General features: G+C 34.7%; 4 protein-coding genes across 5 annotated transcripts; 2 read left to right on the forward strand and 2 right to left on the reverse strand.

The window, feature by feature from the left end:
* Positions 1–777: 777 nt before the first annotated feature.
* LOC109176138 (glutathione transferase GST 23-like) lies at positions 778–2,299 on the forward strand. Its single transcript, XM_019325578.1, has 2 exons — positions 778–1,127; positions 1,856–2,299. The coding sequence occupies exons 1-2, from the start codon at positions 807–809 to the stop codon at positions 2,207–2,209; spliced, it is 675 nt and encodes a 224-aa protein (XP_019181123.1). The 5' UTR covers positions 778–806; the 3' UTR covers positions 2,210–2,299.
* A 450-nt stretch (positions 2,300–2,749) lies between these two features.
* Positions 2,750–5,273, forward strand: LOC109176136. 2 transcript variants are annotated; one of them, XM_019325575.1, is made up of 3 exons: positions 2,750–3,082; positions 4,534–4,930; positions 4,967–5,273. In XM_019325575.1, exons 1-3 carry the CDS (start codon positions 2,780–2,782, stop codon positions 5,047–5,049), a joined length of 783 nt encoding a protein of 260 aa, XP_019181120.1. In that variant the 5' UTR covers positions 2,750–2,779; the 3' UTR covers positions 5,050–5,273. The 2 variants fall into 2 exon arrangements, with proteins under 2 accessions (XP_019181120.1, XP_019181119.1); XM_019325574.1 differs by having other exon boundaries at positions 4,534–5,273.
* A 4,331-nt stretch (positions 5,274–9,604) lies between these two features.
* LOC109175329 (ammonium transporter 1 member 1-like) lies at positions 9,605–11,452 on the reverse strand. The gene has a single exon (XM_019324583.1). It carries the CDS (start codon positions 11,319–11,321, stop codon positions 9,843–9,845), a length of 1,479 nt encoding a protein of 492 aa, XP_019180128.1. The 5' UTR covers positions 11,322–11,452; the 3' UTR covers positions 9,605–9,842.
* Positions 11,453–13,483: 2,031 nt separating this feature from the next.
* LOC109176128 (DEAD-box ATP-dependent RNA helicase 13) lies at positions 13,484–21,494 on the reverse strand. Its single transcript, XM_019325561.1, has 15 exons — positions 21,207–21,494; positions 20,832–21,092; positions 19,289–19,461; positions 19,006–19,200; positions 18,759–18,935; positions 17,229–17,611; positions 16,400–16,580; positions 16,015–16,137; positions 15,821–15,937; positions 15,324–15,428; positions 14,741–14,881; positions 14,580–14,645; positions 14,283–14,441; positions 13,930–14,011; positions 13,484–13,800 (listed from the first exon to the last, which is right to left on the reverse strand). Exons 1-15 carry the CDS (start codon positions 21,373–21,375, stop codon positions 13,745–13,747), a joined length of 2,388 nt encoding a protein of 795 aa, XP_019181106.1. The 5' UTR covers positions 21,376–21,494; the 3' UTR covers positions 13,484–13,744.
* Positions 21,495–22,994: the final 1,500 nt, after the last annotated feature.

Here is a 22,994-nt window from a genome sequence, read left to right on the forward strand (position 1 = left end):
AATAAAACATTAGTAATTGCATTTGAGCTAAGATGAAATAACTCAAACTCAAGTTCAAAAATTAGAGTTTGGTTGAGTTTCGATTTTTTAAATTGAGCCAAACTTTGAGATTTGAGTATTCGATTTCGACTTGGTTGGTTTACCGTACCCCTAATTGAAATGCTCTAAATCCAGTGAAATTGTAGGGTATCAAAAAGACATTGCATTAGTGTACTACTATTACAAAGAGAGATGGATAATGACTTTTTTTTTTATAGACAAAATAATAATTATTATTTATAAAAATGACACTGTTTATTATATTTATAGTAGTAACATTATCCTACTCTCTTTATTAACATTCAATTTACTCCATAGAAAGTAAAAACTATACTTACATCTCTCATTTTGTTAAAATAAAATGAGATGAAGACTTCTATCTTATTAGAAACAAAATTTAGTTTTTTTTTTTTAAAAAAAAAAAAATCTTTTTTCTTTAGTGTATAGTGCAACGCCATAAAAAAATTCATATAATATATTATCCTTCGAGAGAAAGGGAAATATATATTAAAATAAATATGGGGGTAAATAAAGTTTTATATATACGCAGCAAACCTAACATAGGCTTGATAGTTTAGATTATATAGAGTTGAATTCATATTTTAGGATGCTAAAATTCAACTTTATGCAATAATTTTATTCTTTCCTTCTTTGACTATTGGCTAAGAGTTTAGATTATATATGGTTGAATCCATCAAGCTAAGCACCACATAAAGTTATCAATTAGCCATTTTGATAGAGTCTCACCTCCTTAAATTCATATATCTATGGAAGATAAGGAAGAAGTGGAGCTTCATGGATCATGGCCAAGTCCTTTTATGTATAGAGTAATTTGGGCATTGAAGCTAAAGAGAATACCTTTCCGATACATAGAAGAAGATCTCTCCAACAAAAGTCAATTGTTGCTAAAATACAATCCAATTCATAAGAAGATCCCTGTGGTTGTTCATGGTGGAAAACCTATTTGTGAATCAATGGTGATCCTTGAATATTTGGAAGAAACTTGGCCACATCAATATCCTTTGTTGCCCAGTGATCCTCATGATAGAGCTGTTGCGCGATTTTGGTGTAAATTTGCTGAAGATAAGGTAACATGCATCTTTATATTTATATTTTCTTATTAGTTAAATGTCATACTTTGAAACCTAACTTATTATTGTTACAAAGTAACATAGAAGACGTTTGGTTGAGCGGAAGGAATTAGGAGGGAAAGGAATTGTAATTCGATGGGAATTCAAATTACATTGTTTGGTAGGGAGGAATATAATTACTTTGAATGGGAAGGGAAGAAGTGATATAAAGACTAAAATGTCATTGTGTAATAATAATAATAATAATTAAGGGTAAAACAGTCTTTTTCTTCTTTATCCCTTTCCTTTCCCTATTGAATTGCAATTCATATAGGGGAGGTATGAATTGCAATTCAACAAAATGAACCTTTTAAGTATATTTTGACCAGGACTATGTGGTCTAATGGTACCCGAGTTGGACTTCTGTTTGGAAGAACAGACACTACAATGTAATAGAGCCAGTAACTTTCAAAAAAAAAAAAAGTATATTTTGATTGAGTTTACTTCAAACATCACTCATATGTAGGCTAAAAACAAATTTTTCTCTATTACTTGAAAAGGGTGTAACTTACCATCCATGATATTACTTCCTGAATTCCACAAATATTTAAATTACAACAGTTCTTACAAAACTAATTAAATAATAAGTTTTGTATATCTATTTGTATAGTAATCACACTATTATAGAATCAGTACGTCAACACTTGTAACGTTAACATTTTTTTTTATCATATGTGATGTTGTAGGGTCCTTGCATCTGGATGATGTTTAGGACAAGTGGAGAAGAACATGAAAGGGCAGTGAAAGATAGCCTAGAAATGCTCAAAACCATAGAGGAAGCCCTAGCCCTAGGAGGAGGAAAGAAGTTTTTTGGTGGAGATGAAATTGGGATGGTGGACATAGCCTTTGGAGGGATTGTTCGTTGGATGGAAGTTATTGAAGATGTTGTGGGAGTGAAATTACTTGAACCTGCAGAATGCTTTCCTAAATTGCATGCATGGATGATGAATTTTAAGGAATCATCCGTCATAAAAGAGAATCTTCCTGATAAGAGCGAGATGTTTGTGTTTTTTAAGAATTTGAGGGAAAAATTGGTGTGATGAGTATGATTGAAGAACAAGAGAAAACTTAGCATGTTATTAAGAGGAATAAGAAAAAAAAAAAGCATGTATTAATAAACCATGTGGTATTAAAATTTCCCTTTATTTAAAATTCCATCTATTTTTTCAGATTAAGTTTAATACACTTCTAATATTACTGTAACATGCTTAAATTTGTTATGAGTTTTGATACTTTCAGTACAAGAAAAGTTTATTAAATAAAATTTCTATTGTTGAAATCGGTGTTGTTGTAAGTACGTTCTCGTAAAGACAATGATTAAAAATCGTACAGTTTTTAATCGTTTGTCTTCTCTATATAAGACAATGGTTAAACAACGTTGTCTATTGATTGTTGTTGAAAGTCACACACATAGATAATGATTTTTAATCATTGTCTTTTCTATATAAGATAACGGTTAAAAAAACGTTGTCTACTGAGTATTGTTGAAACGAGTCTCTTTTCTATAGGCATGTTACACCATGAATATAACAAAGCCTAAAAAAGAAGCGGTTATAGATAGAGGATAATGCAGTGTAACGTGGCAAATGGAACTTATGTAGAATACTCAAATGAAGACCACTTCCGCTGCTCATGGCGGTGGTCTTCTTCTCCATCCTACGCCAAAATCTCACCGATTGCCAATTTTTCTCTTCATCCCTCACCACCTCCGCAACTCTGCAGTGCCGAAACACCTTATTCTGCATCCGCTCATACTCTGCAGGTCTCGCCGCTGGGACTCCAATGCTGAGACCTTCAGGACCCAGAATTTCAACTTTAACGGAGATGAGGATGAAGAAGAAGATGATGATGATGGAGAAGGAGGCTTCCCTGATTTTATTGATGAGTTTCTTGATAATATTTGGATTCTTAAGGTACCATTATTTGTTTATCCCTCTCTGAATTATACTACTCCCTCTTTGCCATTGTAGGTTTTCAATTTTTTGGGTTGTTAAGTATCAGTTTGATTCTGGATTATTTAGTGCAAAGTTTGAATTTTGTGCAATGGGTTTTACTGGCTTGGGAGATTAGAGTTCTCTGGGTACTTTATTTGCGGTAAGGGGTTTGATTATTTAGCTAATCTATCTAATATTGAAGGAGTTATTGTATGTTAATTTTGTCAGTAGGTTGAGAATTCCAAACTACTCGGCAATATGCAGTGTAGTAGTAAACTTATATGGTGTACTATCATTCTAGCTGAGTGTGAACCTTTACTTTGAATCTTTGATTATGATTTCAGTCAATCTCAAACTTATGGTCTAACTGCTTTTGAAGTTTCCCTATAGTTAGCATTATTGTATTAGTATAGTACTAAGTTTTCGCATCCTATTGCATTCTCAGTTTAGCTTCCTGCTATAGCCAAAGATTCCACTATGTTGATATAGTAGTACATGTTCATTATTGAGCTTGCTTGGAAGCCATTAATGGAGTCCCATTGCTTGTGAAGAAGATGAAGAAAAGGGTAGAAAAATGATAATGTTTGAGTCATTGGCTTTTGCTTGCTATGAATGGCATCCTTTGCTTGGACTACATATGTAATTTGTGCGACATGTTTGAACAGGATTAATTTGATAGATGGGAATTTTCTTAAGGGGATTAGATCATCCTATTCTACCACATCCAGGACCTAATCTAATACCCTATATTACTTTTTACCTCTTCTTCTATTTTGATGCATCAGAGTGAAACATCTCAAGCTTGTAAATGCCTCTAGAAGCTAATATCTTCCCAAGTTTGCTTGTTTTTCCTGTTCATTACTTCCCAACTGGCATTTAATAGGAGTAGAGGACAACCGCTTTTGTTAACTTACCTTGCCCACAAAAGGCGAAAGCCCTCGCCCCGGGGACCCCACACCCCGAACCGACAGGATTGTAGGGGGTAAATCACGGTGACTCAGCGGCCCATTAGTTGGGAGGACCAGTGCTTGGTGCCTATAAGGAGCCACCCCCACAAGAGGGTGAAACTCCCACACTTTGGCTACCAAGACTCGATCCTGCATTCTTGCCCACAATTTGCCACCCAGGAACCAATTGAGCTACCCGTGTGGGCTTTTTGTCAAATGCCTAATTATAGTGTGATGCATGTTTGAAGCTAATTTAGTTTCTTGTTGGTTGTAAAATGATATAGATGCATTTAGAATGCAATTTGTTATCTTCCTTCTCTGCTCTAATGCTTTCTTAAATTAACAGGCCATCATATAATAATTTTCTTACTGTTGAGCATATAACCATTAATGTGCAATCCAACTATAAGCTTAAGCTTTTAGTTGAGATGGAGCACATGTTTTTTCTTGCAATTGACAAATATTCCTTATTGGGCAGTGCAGGTTTTCCAGTCCTATGGCTGGACATTTCCACCGATTATTTTGTCTATACTGATCTCTAGCGGTCTTAAAGCTTTCCTTATGGCCTTAGCTCTTCCCGTAGGGCAATCAGTGCTTACCTTTTCATTTCAAAAGTTGTGGGGCTTGGCACAAAACAAACCAAGGCGCAAGAATCAGAAGAGGCCCCGGAACCGCACTCCCATAAACAATAACGTCAGGAGAAAAGGACAAAGGCCAAGCACTAGAAACGGAAAGACGGGTTATCGACCAGGGACCACGAGAGTTTATGACTCCCCTAGTAGGAACGACCAAGATGCACCTACTTTCGGTGGTTGGGACGAACTAGATCAAAGAAGGGACTTTAATATGGAGCCGCCTCAACCATCAGTTGGACCGTCGAGGACAGCTACAGAGAAAGGAAAGTTGAATAGGAGCGGGAGGGAAAATGGCGCACCCTTGTTGCTAAGGTTGCTGATTGCCGTTTTCCCGTTCTTGAGTTCATGGACTAAGATGCTATAGTTAGTCTGCTTTGATGTGGTTTCACTGACAACAGAGCTAAAGTTCTTTCCTGTAATTCATCAGGACATAGTATCCACACCAGTAAGCCTCATTTTGATTTGAACTGGGCTTAAAATATTTTTTGCACCATAAAAATTCCCAAAACTGGGTTCATAGATTCTATTCTTATTCTAACTTTTTGTATTCAAGAGAAATATAGGGAGTGTATTACTCATTCTTGTATTTGACTAAAGATTAGCTCCATGATGCAATGCTATTGGGTATATTAAGACTAATTTGATCTTCTGATCTAAATATGATGTAACTAACAACTTACAAACACAGAGAAAAGCTTTTTGGATTACAAAATCTACTCTTTAATTTCTTTATCACAGCATTTGATTTGCTAATCGTTTCTCCCATTTTTACCCAAAGTGGCTTTTCAATCCTTAGAATTCACTTTATCCTCAAGAGTCAAAAAGATACTACCAACTTTATGAGTGGTAAAAGGATGACGCTGATGCAAAACCAATCACCTTCTTGCTTCTTCTAACAAGCATTGAATCTTAGTTCATGCCAATTTAAAGTTGGAGCATAATGTATCATTATATTATATATATAACAAAGACTTGTCTTTTGCTTTGCTTTTGGGTCGTGCATATGTATCATACCATGACAACCATCATCCTACTGGCCGGCTGCTGAGTAATATAATCAAAATTTGCTCTCGGGAATCAACATACTGGTTCGTCACCTGACTTGATGCCACGATTGATGGCAGTAGTGGGAGTTCGAATCATACTGGAAACATGAATGAGAAAATGGCCCAATTGAAAGCGTGGATTAAATTCCTTGTGCCCGCATGAAAACTAGGGTCTGACCGATGCACTAATTAAGCTACTCTTGATTTACCTCTGCAGTGGCTCTAAGGGCGGGTCTTGTGGATTTAGGATTAGTCAGCGAAACTGAGATCACCTAAGAATGTGTATATATATAAGGGGAAGAAGATGAATTATTTGCATTTCTGTGTGAATTTTAATAAGGGGAAGAAGAATTTGGGATGAAGGATGAAAAATTATCATTATGACTTTATTTCTAACAATCAACTAACCGAATTTTTGACAAAAGACTAAATTATGTAAAATCATCAAAATCGATGATTAAATTGAGCACAAAAAATTATTTAGAACTAAATTGAATAAAACCACATGACTGAATATTAACTCAAATTTTATATTATATTTTCAAAAGAAAAGTGACCACAATGGTTGGTTGCAACGTATGGCTCATTTATGTGACTTCAATTTCATATACTCCACAACTAGCTAACGGAAAACACCCACGTAACGATTGCTATGATTGGCCGATCGATATTCAATTTTGATTTTTTTTTTTTTGGCAAACGTATTCAATTTTGAATTTCAAGCATGCACCGTTGCTTGTGGCATGTTTGGTTGCGCGTAATTTGGCTGTAGTTAAATTGCAATTCAGTGGAAGCCACAATTAAGCCGTTTGGTTGGAGAGAATTTCAATTCCACAGAATTGCAATTCCTTCCTTTTGCTGAATTGCAATTCATGGGCACCCCCCTATGAATTCCAATTCGGTGGTTGTGGGAAAAGGAAAAAGAGATGAAAGGACAAAAGTACCCTTAATTATTACTACTATTATTATTACACAAGGACATTTTAGTCTTTATATCACTTCTTTAATTCCCTACCCAATAATTCTATTCATTCATACCAAACAATGTAATTTGAATTCCTACTTTATTCTCACTTTTTTCTTTTTCTACCGAATTGCAATTCCTTTCCACCATAATTCCTTACTCCCAACCAAACGTTCTGTAAATGACAATATGGGGGCAAGAATACACAGCAAGAATTAGAAAAGGAAATAAGATGGATAAGATAAAGGGAAAATGAAATAATAATAATAATAATAATAATAATAATAATAATAATAATAATAATAATAATAATAATAATAATAATAATAATAATAATAATTGCTTCTTCTTCTTCTTTTTTTTTTGTTAAAAAGTTAAGAATGTATGCAGTCTAAAACAACTAAAAAGAAAAAGCATTGTATTCAAAAAAAAAAAATTAAAAAAAAAACATTAAAACAACCGGATATGTACAAGTGAAGAATTAAATATGTGAGGAAATTTCAATTTTGGTCATATGACTATAGGGGTCTTGTTAATTTCAGCCTCTGACTTTCAAAAGTGTCAATTTAGTATCATAACTATGCAATTTTCGTCAATTTTGGTCACTCCGGCCAAATTTCGCCGGAAAATTTTAATAGTTAAAATATTATGAGGATATTTTAGTCATTTCAACCCTCTTTTCTTCTTCTCCGGCGAGTCCATCCCTTTCTCTCCCGTTTTCGGCGTTCTTTCTCTCTGTAAACCCTATCTTTAATATCATCAAGCCTCCTTTCGGCATCATCTTAGTTCATTGTAATCGCTAGAAACGAGAGAGGAAGGGATAAACTCGCCTGGGAAGAAGAAAAGAGACGTGAAATGACCAGAATACCCTCATTATTTTAACAATTAAAATTTTTCGGAGAAAATTGGCCAGCAATTTGACTGGAGTGACCAAAATTGACAAAAATTGCATAGTTAAGGTACTAAATTGACACTGTTAAAAGTCAGGGACTAAAATTAACAAGACCCTTATAGTTATATGACCAAAATTGAAATTTCCTCTTAAATATGCATTTTCCCAAAAAGTAAAGAGAATAGGAGGTGAGATATGACAAATTCTCAAAATTTAATTTATTCCTTTTTTTTATATATATTATAAGTCTTCAACATTCAACAATTCATTAAATTTGAAATAATTTAAAATTCAAACTTTTGTTTAATTTCATTTAAAATGAACCAGGCAAAAAAAGAACTTGTTACGAATAACATCTTGTTGTTGGATCAAAACGTGTAAATGCTAACTAATTTCCTTGCCGCAGAACTTAGTAAAATGCAAGTGTTAAGCAACTGCTATAAAATGAGATGATTTAGAAATATACAACTGAGATTAGACATTGAATTTTAATTAGCAAAAATGCGTTTCTGACTTATTCAGAAGAAATTGATCGTTTCAATAGCATTCTATACAAATTAGTTATTGACAACAAAAAAAAACACGCAGATATCGACAATGTCGTATTCAATGCATAAGCTCCGTTCTTGCCTAAAAATATCCGAAATCACAATCACAATCTCTATATATCAATTCATTCACAAGATTCCCTCCTCTACAAATGACTTTTACTCCCACCTTTTAAGCTCCCAATAAATAAAAATGTTATTTTTCCTTTTTGAATTTCTCTGTTAAAGTTTAATTTCTGACATGATAATAATTTTTTTTTTCATATATTAAGTGCTATGAATTGATTGATCTTCTTATGAGTTTTTTTTTTTTTTTTTAATTTAAGAATTTACTTAACAATAAAGGGATGTTAGGTAAATAGTTGTTAGCTAATTGTGTTATTGGGTTTGATTAGTTGATAGCATTAGTTGATTATAGAAAGATATTTGGTAAATTATCTAATTACATGCAAAATGACTTTGGGGTGTTTGGCAAATAGTTGTTAGTTGATTGGTTAGTAAGTTTGACTAGTTGATAACATTAACTGATGATAGAAAAATGTTTGGTAAATTAGTTATTAGCTGATAGTTGATTACATGCAAAATGATTTTCTCAAAAAAGTGAAAAACTAATCGAAAAAGTTACTTTAAGCAGCTTTTTGAATTTTAACATTTTGGAGTAAGAAGTTGTTACAAAAAATTAATTAATCAAACACTCATATTGATTGTTTAACAAAGTCAAATAACTAATAGTGGTTAAATAAGCCAAAATTGACTAATAAGCTAACTACTTTACCAAAGCCAAAATATTAAAAATACCATCATGAGAGAAAAATTTTAAGAGGGGTTATAACATTACTCAAGCAAATTATTTTCTCTACGGTAAGCATTTGTTCAGCATGTTTGATTTATTAAATAAGTTTTAAATACCTTTAAAAAAAGTTTAAAATGGAATAGTATTCTTTAGAATATATCTATTCCGTTATTTGATTTTTTGGAAATATTATTATGTATTTATATGTGTGTGCACATATTTATTTATATATTTAAATATATCTAATGTTCAACGTATGAATATTTTGTCTTTTATAGGTCTATTCCAGGTCTATTGTTTAACCCAACCAAATACTGAAACATCATTTTTGAATCTATTAACAAAACAATAGAATAGGATTTCTATTGCACAAAATTCATATTGTACGTGAACAAAATACGCAATAAGTATTTTACTTTTTTTGAATCAATAATGATAGTTATAAAAATGCAATTAAAATAAACATAAAATAAACATATCACATCACATTATATAAACAAAATTTAAAATGCAATATTTTGGGGAAAAAAATCCACTATATTGGGATAATAGTATTACTATAATAAGGAGGTTATTACATAGTTAAGGACCCGAGTCTTATGAATTTGACCATTAGTGCATAATTTGAAAATTTAAAGTGTAACTTTTATTTTTAAAAATAAAAAACAAGACGACAAAATGAAGAAAAGTGTTTGTTCCCACAATATGGTAAGATAAAGGGAAATGACAAATTATATCAGAAAACCTTGTCCTCATGTTTACAATATCTTCTTTCAATCAACCAACCATTATTAATCTAAAACTTTTCATATATATGGAAGAGCTTCAATATCATTTTCTCTGAATTTACGTACACTACTAATTGTTACTATATAGTATAGTATTTGTAAACAATAATAATCCAAATAAATTATTTAACTTGAAGCAGCGGATTCAATTTTCCCCATTTGAATCCCAGGCTTGAGATAATCTTCTTCATGGTAATATGCAAACCCTCCATGGCGGGTCAAATCCATACCCGCCATTTCGTCATCGGGGGAGATTCGTAAAAGTTTTAGCTTATGAAGAATGTAGAAAAGGGGACCCATTGTAATGCTTACCCATCCCGATATTACGAGTATCTGGATTATGTGGGCTCCCAGTAACTTCCCACCGCCACCCATTAACAACCCGTATGGTCGACCCGGCACACCAGGGTAAACCTCGTTCACGTACTTCTTCTTGGCAAATAAGCCCGTGAAAATGATTCCCCATGCTCCACAACCGCCATGCAGTTGCGCCGCCTCCAATGGATCGTCGTATTTGAAGATTTCCGCCAGTTTGTTGCATCCGATTAAGACCAGAGCCGCCACAAACCCGCAAACGATCGCAGCCCACGGTTCTACGACGGAGCATCCGGACGTGATGGCGGCGAACCCGCCCAAGAGCCCGTTACACACATCCGTAACGTTCCAATGCCCTGACAAAACCCTTTTTCCAAAAAGGGTCGTAAGCGCCGCCATGCACCCGGCTAACGTTGTCGTCACGGCAGTCCGGCCCACAGCGCTCCACTGCCCGTAGTAGGCCCCACTTGAGTACGGGACAAATATCTTGTTAAATGAACCGGGATTAAATCCGTACCAACCGAACCACAGCATGAAAGTTCCTAACACAACTAGAGATGCACTATGGCCACGCAAAGCGACGGCCCGGCCTGATTGATCGAACCGGCCGATTCTCGGGCCTTCGATTAGGGCTCCATATAACCCGGCAATACCACCCACCATATGGACCACACCCGAGCCGGCAAAATCAATAACCCCAGAACCGAATAGTAAATTAGAGGCCTTAATCGGGCTGGCCCATCCATCTCCGGACCAAAACCAGTGAGACACAACCGGGTAAACAAACCCGGTGAGAAAAGCCGAGTAGATAAGATAAGCCACGAACTGCGTCCGCTCGGCTATGGAGCCGCTGGTGATCCCGGCGGCGGCGATTGCAAAAGCCCATTGATAAAGAAAGTTACTATAGTCAAAGGAGGAAGTAGGAACATCCTTCAAGCCGAAGAAATGGCTGCCGATGAAGCCGTTGGAGGGGGAGCCGAAGGCGAAGGCGAAGCCGAAGAGGTAGTAAAAGAGGCCGCCGGCGGCGGCGTCGAGAACGTTGGTGAGCATGATGTTCATGGTGTTCTTGGCGCGGACGGAGCCGGCGCAGAGCATGGCGAAGCCGAGCTGCATGGAGAAGACGAGGTACGCCGAGAAAAGGAGGTAGGTGGTGTCGATGGCGAATCCGGCGCCGATGAAGGCGGAGGAGACGTCGGAGAAGCGCTGGCAGATGTAGGCGGCGGCGTCGGTGGTGTTGGATCCTAGGAGTGGGGCCAGCTGGTCGGCTGAGCAGCTTAGAGCCGCGGCCATGGCTGAATAGAAGGTGATAAGGAGGGAATATTCTAGTGGGTGAACAAGGAAATGGAAAATAGATACCCAAAGGTGGTCATTGATTCCAATTTATGAGAGATTCCTGGGATTGTTTGGCTGTTTGCCAACTGGCAAACAGACATTGGCTTATTTTTCTTTGGAGTACTATTTAATATTTATGCATATTCATATTCATACAATCATAATATCTTATACCAAATATTAAATTTGTAAATATAGAATACTCTTTAGAATCCTTTTTAGTATTTTTTTTTTTTCTAAAATTTCTATATTACTCGTAATAGAGTTATTTTAGGGGTACAAGTTACTAAATAATAAATTAGAATTTTATTCATTCTACCCTAATATCAAATAATTAATATTTTATTATGACAAAAGCACCTTACTTAAATACCCAATTATGATTAACACCTTATTTAAGGGAAAAATCCCACCCACTATTCTCTATTACAAGATAATATTATTAAGGTTGATCCTTTGACCTTCCTTCAATGAGAGGGACAGATGTGTCAATTGAGCACAATGTATATGGTCATATATATTTTGTGAGTTATAACTGATATCAACAAATGACAATAAATTAAATTGGTAGTAGTAAATTAGGCATAAAATCCTTACCAAAAAAAAAAAAAAAAGGCATAAAATATTTGCTGTTATTAGTATCAAGATATATTTAACCTCTTCTTATAGTTAAAATAGAGCAAATTCTAATTTTAGTTCTCGACTATTGTAGTACTGCCACATTTAGTCATATTTTTAAAATTTTTCCACATTACATATTTGATTCTAATTTTTCCATCATTTATTTTTAATAAATATGGCTAACATGTAATTTTATAATTCAATTAAAATTATTTACAAGAGAGAGAAATTGCATGTTGGGATAAGATGTTTGAATTATAAAATTACATATTAACCATTTTTATTAAATAGTAAAATGATAAAAATTAAGAATGAGAAGGACTAACTATGGCTAACAAATAAAAGTAAAAGTTAAGGATTTAAAGAGACAAAATTAAAAGAGCATAATTAAATGTAACAATGTCATATTATTAATGACTAAAAGTAAAATTTGCTCGTTGAAATATTATTTGTAAATTTCTAATTGTTGAGGGTCGATCTTCAAATAGTTATTTAAATGAAATATGATGCTATTGAAATGGTAGACTAATCGTACAATAAAATTACTTGCTCTCCTAGCTAGACAAAGCCTTAATGTGAGAATTGAATGTTCAAAAAAAAAAAAGATCAAAATTTTTTATCAATTGAAAATATAGCAATTAGAATGATCCATCATTTTCATAAGAGAAACTTTTCAACAGCAACATTATGAAATGAGTAATTGCATATGTTTAGTGGGTATTTCATTTCATTTCTTGAAGATAGGTCATAGGAGAGCCCATCTCCACAGATTTTGAAAGCTTTTTAGTTCACACAACTGGCACTAAATTTCTATTGGATTGCACCAACTTGCATTGAATCTTCGTCCGATTGCATTGCTTTTTTATTGAGTTTTCTCTCCAACTATTTATTTGTTTTGGCAAGACGCATTTAATCAAATAATTAATTTCACTTTCCGTCCTATGATTGTTGGGGTTTTGTTAATTTCAATACACGACTTTTAAAATTGTCAATTTAGTACCTTAACTATTCAATTTTTATTGATTTTGATCACTCTGGCCTTAGTCCGGCCAAATTACCTGTCAAAATTCACTGAAAAAATTTAATAGGTAAAATAACGAAGATATTTTAAAGGAAAAAAAAAAAAAGAGAGAGAAGTAAAAAGACTAAAATACTCTCATTATTTTACATATTAATATTTTCTAGTAAATTTTGACCGAAGTGACCAAAATTGATAAAAATTGAACAATTTAAGTACTAAATTGACAATTTTTAAAATCATAGATTAACAAGACCTCAATAGTCATAAGACCAAAAGTGATACTAAGTCTTATGTTGTCAATTAGCTAAGATTTTATTTTCTACATCACTATGTAAGTATGTACTGTGGAGTTTGAAACCATAAAAGCAAATTGTTTAATTACACAAGTTTACAATATTAAAATCCTTCGGTTTACGCTCATAGGTCCTATGAATTATTTGTTTAAATAAACTAAAAACACGTTAAATATGTTGTTCAATTACTTAATCAATCATCAAGTTCCCCTTCATAAATTAATAAGTTTGACAAATAAGTGAAGCACACTTTAACTCACCCATATAAAGACATTTTACATATCGGAAAAATCGACTCTTCACCATTTATGGCAGACAAATACTCGTAACAATATAACATTAGGAAAGGATACACCACACCTTATGATTAGTACTGCTACAAAATTGGCCAATTGCTCTATGTTGTTAGCTCTTGGGTTTGAAGTCCCCCGTGGATTTTTACTCATTCAGTCGTTTGCACCTTTAGACTTTTTCCTCTGCTTTCGACGTTGCTCACGCTGACCTGTTGAAGTGAAGAAAATGTGTCTAATAGTACTGTGGTGAAGATAAGAGCATCTACATTATCAAACAATGCAAATATGACGACAAGGGGGTTCAAGGGGGTTCAATGATTGGAGGTGAGCAGAATTACGTTTTTTCGCTTCTTTTCTCTTTCTCCTTATGTTGTCTATGTTTTTCCGCTTTTCTGCAATCTCCTTCAAATCCAGATGTACCTAAGAGTAGAAACCAAAAAAACTGAGCCTTGTATCAAAATATACATTTTCTAATACATGGGATAACGAATTAATGAATAGATACAGATACATGGTTGACTAATCCCACAAATATCAAGAGCTCACTACATCTCATACAAGCATGCACAAATGGCAAAAAAGAACTTTCCACTCTTCAGAATGCCTTTCACCAAGCATGCCCAATGATCTTCCCTAAAGAAATTGGCCATATATACAACTAGATTAGACACAGATAGACAAGCAAAAATACCTCTGGACCAGCACTTCGAAGTGCCTGGAGAGGTTCCACACAATCTTGCCCAATAACCACCAGTTTCCTCCTTTGACCGTCTACAGTATTACTTATTTTGCCTTGTTTCAGCTTAGCTAGTTCCTCTAATTGGTTCTGCAGGAGAGGAGAAACCCCAGCCTGAAAAAGATTTAAACAACAAGATTACAAATGATACAGAAAGATGCATACCAAATTTCTGAAAAAAATAGACGTAATAAGACTCAACTATGAATCCAATCTGTCAACATAGGAAAATATAGAAGTGGTTAAACTCACCCCTGCCAAAAAGCGATTTGAAAATGTCGTGGGTTGTAATGGGAGAGAAAGAAGAGACTTCAGTTCCTGCAGTTTAAAATAAATGAATATAAAGTTAAAATATTGTGTTTGTGTTTGTGTTTTTGTGTGTATTATAAAATTACTAGAGAGTAAAAGAAGACCTGCTGCAGGTTCTTTAATTGAGAAGAAGTGGCTCTCTTTTGTTTAAAATTGTTTACCCTTTCCTCCTCACTATCATCATTCTCCAATTCCAACTCAACTGATTCAGCATGTCGTTCAAGCCAAGTTTTATTGGCCTTATCCTTAAAGAAGAGAATTCAGCAAAGAAAAAATTTAACTTTCTAAAAATTAAAACAGAAATATGCTGGAGGAGCTGATAAAGAAAGCATACATACTGCTGAAAATATCAAGTAAAAGCTCAGTTATTTTAAAGCCCAACATGATTGCAATAAACTCCAGTCCTTAGCAGTGAACTTGGAAGTAGGGACAATAAGAGAATTCAGCATTTTGTGCATGTGTTTTTTGAAGGAGAGGGAGTGGGGGAGGGGTGCAAAAATCAGTTGGAAACAACTATACGTGAGTGGGAATTCGAGTTCCAAGTCTAAAAGCATCAAGCAATTAGACAGCATATATGAGAGTAAATAAACACTAAAAGCCAAGATACATAACAAATGTTAGAAACAGGGTTTGAAAACATGATGCCTCATAAGAACATTGAATTATAGGCCTTCCACAACATATCACCTGAGAGTCTTTCCTAAGAATTTTGTCTATTTGGCGTGCAAGGGATAATCGTTTCATGACCTCCGGCATGTATGATATCTCTACAGGAAAACGCTGGAAGCTTTCCTGGACCCAAAATAAAAAAATATACATATATAAATAAATAAAAATAAAAATGAAAACACCACACTTCAGATTCTGTTTTGGTTTTTGATAGTTGTTTTTCTTTGTTTGACAAAAGAAGAAACCTCAAAGACTGAGGGAGGCAAAATTATGAAGTCAAGAAAAAGAAGTATTCATTTGCAGTGACTCAGTGAGATAAAATTAGCATCAAGCACAAAATGAAATATTATATTATTTTTAATGTAAAAAACCAGAGCTAAATCTTTCAGAGAAACAAATCTTGATAGGGTAAGATTTTTATCTTAAATCCTACTAGGACTCAACTTTGTTCAACTAGAATCTAAGGCCCTACTATTAGGAAAAATAAACGCAATCTACTTTTCAAGAAGAATTACCTTAGCAAAGGATTTGCATAGGGAAGCAAACTTTGATGCATCATTTGGAGAGATTAGGGCAATACTACACCCATCAGAGAAAGCTCTGGCAGTTCTTCCACTTCTATGAACGTAAACCTACCCAAATAACTCCATTTTTAAAGATTACAAAAATTATATCAAAGTGCATATGTATTAGGCAAATATCAACTTACCTCAGCTGAATGTGGAAGCTGGTAATGAACAACAGTTCGAACACCGGGAATATCAAGGCCTCTGGCTGCGACGTCAGTAGCAATAAGTATGCCATTTTCATTCGAGCGAAAACGATCGATTCCCTGTATAATAATGAGTAAGAACCAAATGAGAAGATCTACAAAAACAATATGTTGAATGGCTCAACTTCCATGGCCTATATACGTAGAGGTCTTTTGTTATTTGTATTTCTGATAATTGATTCTCTCCACATTCTCCCCCCTACTCTCGTTTATTTCTTCTCCCCTGTTCTCTATTCCTTTCCTCTCCCCTTCCCATCCGCCATCAATAAGAGATATCAGCTGATAGCACATATAACTGGAAATAAATCACGAAAAAGCTAACCTTTAGTCGTGCCCGCTGTTGCATCTGGGCATGAAGTGTCGAAACATTGATGCCAAGGATGCGCAACATTGAGGCAAGATGGCGTAATGCTGCAACAGATGTACAGAAAACAATTGTGCGCCCTTTCCCATGAACACTCAAGATATAATATAAATATCCATCTTTATCTTCTTCCCTGCACCTGCACCCAGAGTTCATGACCATTGTTTAAGTGAGCAAAACCAATACAAGGACCATGGTAACAGACTCATTTTTTTAAATATTGTATCCTATATGGTCAGACGAATAGATCTATTACAAATGTCAAGGTCTAGTATACATTTAGATACAATAAACTACAATACACCTTCTGATATTATGTTTCCGACAGAAGGGTAAAAATCTTGAGGTTATACTAATTCATTTACCAAGGCTTTTCATTTATTAAGTGTATCATAAGAAATTTAAATGGTAAACACAGACATATTAGACCATAAGCAAAATTTACAATATTTAACTACAAGGTGGTCAAGGTAAATTATGTAAAACAGTAATTAATTTGACAAATATGCAAACAACATGATGGAATGCAAGTGTGCAACATTTAAATAGTGAACGAGAATAAAGTCAATGGAATGCAAGTAGCAAATTTGACCAATAGACATAAACAACTTGATGAGGTTCAAGTAGCAACATTAAAAAGAAAGTAGAAAAGAAAGTCAACAGCCAACATGAAAATACAGGCCAATGCTAGATGAAGCCGATACAAAGCTGGGCAGGTCAGTTTTTTCTCTCTTTTTTCCTGTTGGAGAACATGTAATGGCAAGCATTATTGGGCACTATAACTTACTCAATGAATGACTCCATAAGCTTGTTTGCCATTATTGATGCATTTGTTAGGTCAACAATAGCAGCATCTGCTCGCATTCCTGCTCTCTCTGAAAGATTTTCAATTGAATTCAACTCATCATTAGACTTTGAAATTTGTGATCCACGCTTCAGCTTCTTCCGAAAATCGGCAGATAGGGAAATAGTTGCAGAAAAGACAAAAGTCTGCCTTTTCTTTCTTTGGACACTTGAAACTGTTATGCAATTCTGTGTTTCCATAGAATGTCCATCAGTTGATCTACTAGCCATGGGAAGCATGTCAACTATGGACTGCAACTCTTGAAAATGCCCAGTTTCTATCATGCGATCAGCCTCATCCAGCACAAAGAATGATAATGAATGTAGCTACAAATGGCAAAATATATCTTAGAAATATATTTTTCTTTGTACCACAACAACATTAATAAACTAAAAAATTAGCATTAACTGTGCAAAGAATGTGGATAAAATTATAAGGTATTATTTTGTTATTTTGACAGTATGGATGGGATGTTGAATCAAACTTTGAAAAGAAGGACAAACTCCAATTACCCTAGTTTTGTATAAGGATATCTATTTTGTTTTTAAATAAAAGAAACCATAGCAATATAGAGAGAAGAAGCATGTCTTTGCAACTACAGGTTTTTAATGCTGAACAAAGTCAAGTGAAGATAGCTGGGGCAATATGGTATATAGGATTACAGGGAGTTAAAAACAGTCGACCGATTCTCTTTCCAGTAATTGTTATGACAATTTTTTAATTCTTAATTGTTTGGCACAAGTATACTATAGTCAAGATGGCAAACGCTGACGGACCAAGCACATTACACACAGTTTCATCAACACCCTGTACCAGAAATAATCAATTAACAATCACACCCAGCCCAAATCATCTAATAAGATCCCATCTAATAACTATATACCTACCATGAAAAGAGCCCTTCTAGTTAAACCCAAAAGCTCCCCCAAAGAAAGAAGAAAAATTAACAAACTCAAAGTCTTTTATCCTGGTCTTTGGCAATCAGTAATTCTTCCCTGGCATTCCTTCCTATACAACAGTAGCATTGATTTTGATGTGTTGATCTAAAATCTTAAGCTTCTAAATTTTTTATTTTTCTCAAAACTTGAGTTTTAACTATTAAGCATGGTAGAAGAAAACTACATCATGAAAAGCAAGAGTCATACTCATTTGTACCATATTTTTAATCAGAATGTGACTTGAACCAGACAAAAAGTTCCTTCTCATTTTGTGTTTGTGCATTGGGGTTATGGGGAGACATACAGCTGTACATTTTTAAATATTTGGGAAGAAATAAGGATAACTGTTGGCCATGCAACATATTTTCATAAAGCAAGCGATACAGTATAAAATCCATCTCAATAAATCAGTAACTTAATTTGTCCCTGACTGTGCTAAAAACTTCATATCCTTTCCTACTTTTGAAGAAGGGAGGTTTTGGTATGAACACCTCCATGCACTCAACTTTTTCATAAACAAAAACTGATGGCTAACCTCTACAAGATGAACTTCTCCACTTGACATAAGTTCCCAGAGCCTCCCAGGAGTCCCGACCACAATTTCAGGTCTTCTTTTCAATAGTCTCTCTTGCTTTTCAGTAGACATGCCACCAACAATAGCAATGACCCTAATATTGGTGTGTTTTGCTACTTCCCTGATGTGATCAGTGACCTGGAGAGATTGTAACACTCACTAGTGGAGTAAAAGTAGCCTAATAGGAGTCACTTGTAATCACGCATACCTGAAGTGCAAGCTCTCTTGTAGGAGTAACAATTAGAGCCCGAAGAAGACCTCTAGGAGCTATTTTTTCATCTACCTCCCCATTTTCTTCAATACGTCTGTCAGCTTTTTCTTTCTCTTCAAGAAGGCGCTGAAGAATGGGTAAACCAAATGCAAGTGTTTTTCCAGATCCAGTCTCTGCAGCACCTACAACATCCTGTTACAATAACCAACAATTATTAATATATTGGCAAGGTACTTTATGACAACAAACCCCACTTGCATCACAGGTAGTCAGGTACAACCTTTCCTTGATGAGCAGCTGCAGGAATACAAGCTCTCTGTATTGGTGTGGGTTCCTTGAAATTCAGTCTGTATATTGATTTCATAAGCAGGGGATGAAGTCTCATTTCACTCCATGCATAAAATTCAGTCTCATCTACTGAATCCTCTTCATCATCATTTTTGTTGTTGGAAACTGAAATCGGAACATGTCCAAGACAACAATGAATTACATTAGACGCCAAAAGGGACAAGATGGAAAAACATATGTAAATATAAAATGGTACTCCATATTTAGCTGGAGTATGAACCATAAATTTAGTCAGCTGAACTGAAACCTTGCACAGTATTCAACAACCGAAAAGTTCAGCACCTAATACAGTGAAAAGGCAAATTCATGGAACAATTAAATACTCTAAAATTACCTCAGACAAGAAAAATAAAATAAATATGGAAGGCAAGACAAAACAATAAAAATTAAGTACAGTAACAAAAATAGTCTTTTCTAGTTATTACACTCTCTAAGGAATCAGGATGTAGGAACCATGGAGAGAAAGCACACAGCCATACAGGTATGTGGTTTTCTACAACATAACTTCTCAGCCAATCTTAGTATGAATAATGTTACCATTTTAATTGTATGCTGATAATGGGCACATGGGTGTTGAAGCATTTTCATATGCTGACTGTGTCGGGTCGCCAGGTGATAGGAGATCTACAACAGGAATACAGAATATTGTGTGTTTGTAGGAGGCAATTTGGTGTCGTGGAAGAGTAAGAAGCAGAATGTTGTGGCCCGCTCCAGTGCAAAGTCTGAGTACAGGGCTATGGCTCATGTGACTTGTGAGATAACGTGGATACACAATATTCTAGAAGAAGTTGGTGTAAGGGTAAATGTGCCGGTAACGGTAAGGTTATGGTGTGATAGCCCAGCTGCTATACACATCTCTAACAATCCTGTTTTCCATGAGCAAACCAAACACATTGAGGTAGATTGTCATTTTGTGCGAGAAAAGGTGCAACAAGGGTTGATTTGTGTTGGACATATCCAAAGTGGTGATCAACTAGCAGATGTGTTCACGAAAGGGCTTGGTAGGAGTAGGGTCGAGCACATTTGTAACAAGCTAAGCATGGTCAATATCTATGCTCTAGCTTGAGGGGAAATCTTGGAAGGTATTGAGGGAGGTTAAGAGAATAGCTCTCAACTACTCATTTAGAATTTGAAATGGGTGGTTGAGAGCTTGGTTAACCCTTCTACTAGCCTGTATAAATACTTGTCTTGTACAATTCCTTTTCTTCAGTTCAACATATACACAGTTAATATTCTACATTAATGTTAAATGATTCTCCATAGATTCAACAAATCACTCACCACGAAGTGGAAAATTCTGAATTTATTTTTAAAAATAAAACAAAAAGGCAAACCACTGATCTTCAATGCAATACACACCATAAAGTTTTGCATAGACAATCAAATGATCAATCACGTCATAATTCATATCAACAAATACCAAAGAATTAAAACTCTTAGTAAACAGTAAACATCAAATTCAGCACAACACTAACCAGCTGTTAATTCTGTATTTTCTTCTGTTTTATTCACCAGGCTACCCTTCTTCTTCTTACTTCTTTTCTTTTTCTTTTGTTTTATTTCCTCATCAGCTTTATCATCTCCCTCCTCACCATTGGAATCATCATAACTTTCACTAATTTTCTGCTTTTTTGTTTTTGGCTTTCCTTTGGATTTTGGCTCCTCATTTCCTCCACTCGACTTTGGAATCTCCAATCCGTATGTTGTTTCATCAACCTCCTCCAGCGATAAAAATCCTGCATTAAGTATTGATCAATAATAGATCAGGAAACAAAAAGGCTAAAGCAACAACAAATTTTACAGAAAGATATGGCCAAAACCAAATTTACATGAAAGGGAGATATGAGTACCTCCTCCGAGGTCATCGTCACCGAAGAGATGGGAGAATGCGTCATCGTTTTCAGGGAGCGAAGAATTCCATGGAAGTGAGTCGAGATGCTCGAGTAGTTCAGAGTCCTCTCGGGCTCGCTTTTTAGATTTTTTCTGCTTCTTCTTGCTATTCGAAGGTTGAGAAGCCATTAAAGAGCGTCTAAGGTTTGCAGAATGCAGGAAGATGTAGAACAGGGGGAATTAGGGTTTAAGTGTTTTAACGGACACTGCCGGCAGCCTGCATGCTGACGCAATCAAACAGCCGACGGTTAGAACCCGAATTGGGCTGAAAGGTATGGGCCCGTAACTCTGTAAGACTGTAATTACAAATGGATGCTCTTTTTAAGAGTTTTTTGCACTTTTAGTCCCACGATTATAGTGGCACTGACAGAATTTATCCATGACTTTTGAACCTTACAATTTTAGTCCACGATTATTGATTTTTTTGCAAAAATGGTCCTTCCGACCACTTTTCCTTCAAAATTTCACCGGAAAAAAAATCTTCATTTTTAGTCGGATTAAAATTGACATTTTACTTATCTCAAAAAATTAAAAGAAAAAAAATTGATATTTGACTACATACAATATTACTGGGCTACATACTACTGCCCCAGGCGGCGGAGTACATGTACCACTCCAATGCTGCTGCCGGATAACCCAACTAGCCCGGGGAACGCCACGGCCGCTCCGCCACTTACTGACAGCCCTGCTTGCTCCAGGAACTCCACCGCCTGGGGCAGTAGTATGTAGCCCAGTAATATTGTATGTCGTCAAATATCAATTTTTTGAGATAAGTAAAATGTCAATTTTAACCCGGCTACAAATGGAGAATTTTTTTTTCCCGGTGAAATTTTGAAGGAAAAGTGGCCGGAATGACCATTTTTGCAAAAAAAATCAATAGTCGTGGACTAAAATTACAAGGTTCAAAAGTCGTGGATCAATTCTATCAGTGCCACTATAATCGTGGGACTAAAAGTGCAAAAAACTCCTCTTTTTAATCGTTATACTAAAATATATTATTTGTGTAATAAATGTATATTATATAAAATAATATATTTTTAATATTCAAATAATGTGTTTTCATGATGGTATATTTTTAATATATTAAAAATACGTTATTTGATAGTATACAAAATAATGTATTTTTATCTTAAGATAATATACTTTTAGTACTTAAATAATGTACTTTTGTTTTATATATGATCCACATAATTGTTATACCATGGGTCAGGTTCCCCTTGCATTGTGAACCTTAGTACAAAACGACATTTAAATTTTATGAGTTTAGAGTTAACATATGTACCTTCAATTAATAAATTATTTGTTTATTACAATTAAAATATTATGTATATGTAGTTATTAACATGTTATATGTTTGATAAATTATGTACATGTAGTTAACATATTATGTACATTTAATTTTAAATTATTTGTAGTTAATATGTTCACTGTAAAGTAAACAATTAATTTGAATGTCATTTTGGACTAAGATCCACAATACAATGTAAACCTTGGTTCATGGTATAATCTACTTATCTACCTGCTCTTTTAGATTATACTCCCATTTTTACATTTTATAATGAAAATTGAAAGGCGAAATTCTAGTCAACATAATTATATATTTTTGTACACTTTTTTTTGAAAGCCAATCAAAGTGGTTATATTTATAAATAAACTGAAATAGAGTTAGGTGGGACATCGTCCCAGTACATAGCCGAAGTAAGAGTAAATGTTGTAGTAGCTAAAGTATACGCTAATAAATTTTGTAA

Source organism: Ipomoea nil, unplaced genomic scaffold, assembly GCF_001879475.1.
Source record: "Ipomoea nil cultivar Tokyo-kokei standard unplaced genomic scaffold, Asagao_1.1 scaffold0688, whole genome shotgun sequence".
Lineage (NCBI taxonomy): Eukaryota > Viridiplantae > Streptophyta > Magnoliopsida > Solanales > Convolvulaceae > Ipomoea > Ipomoea nil.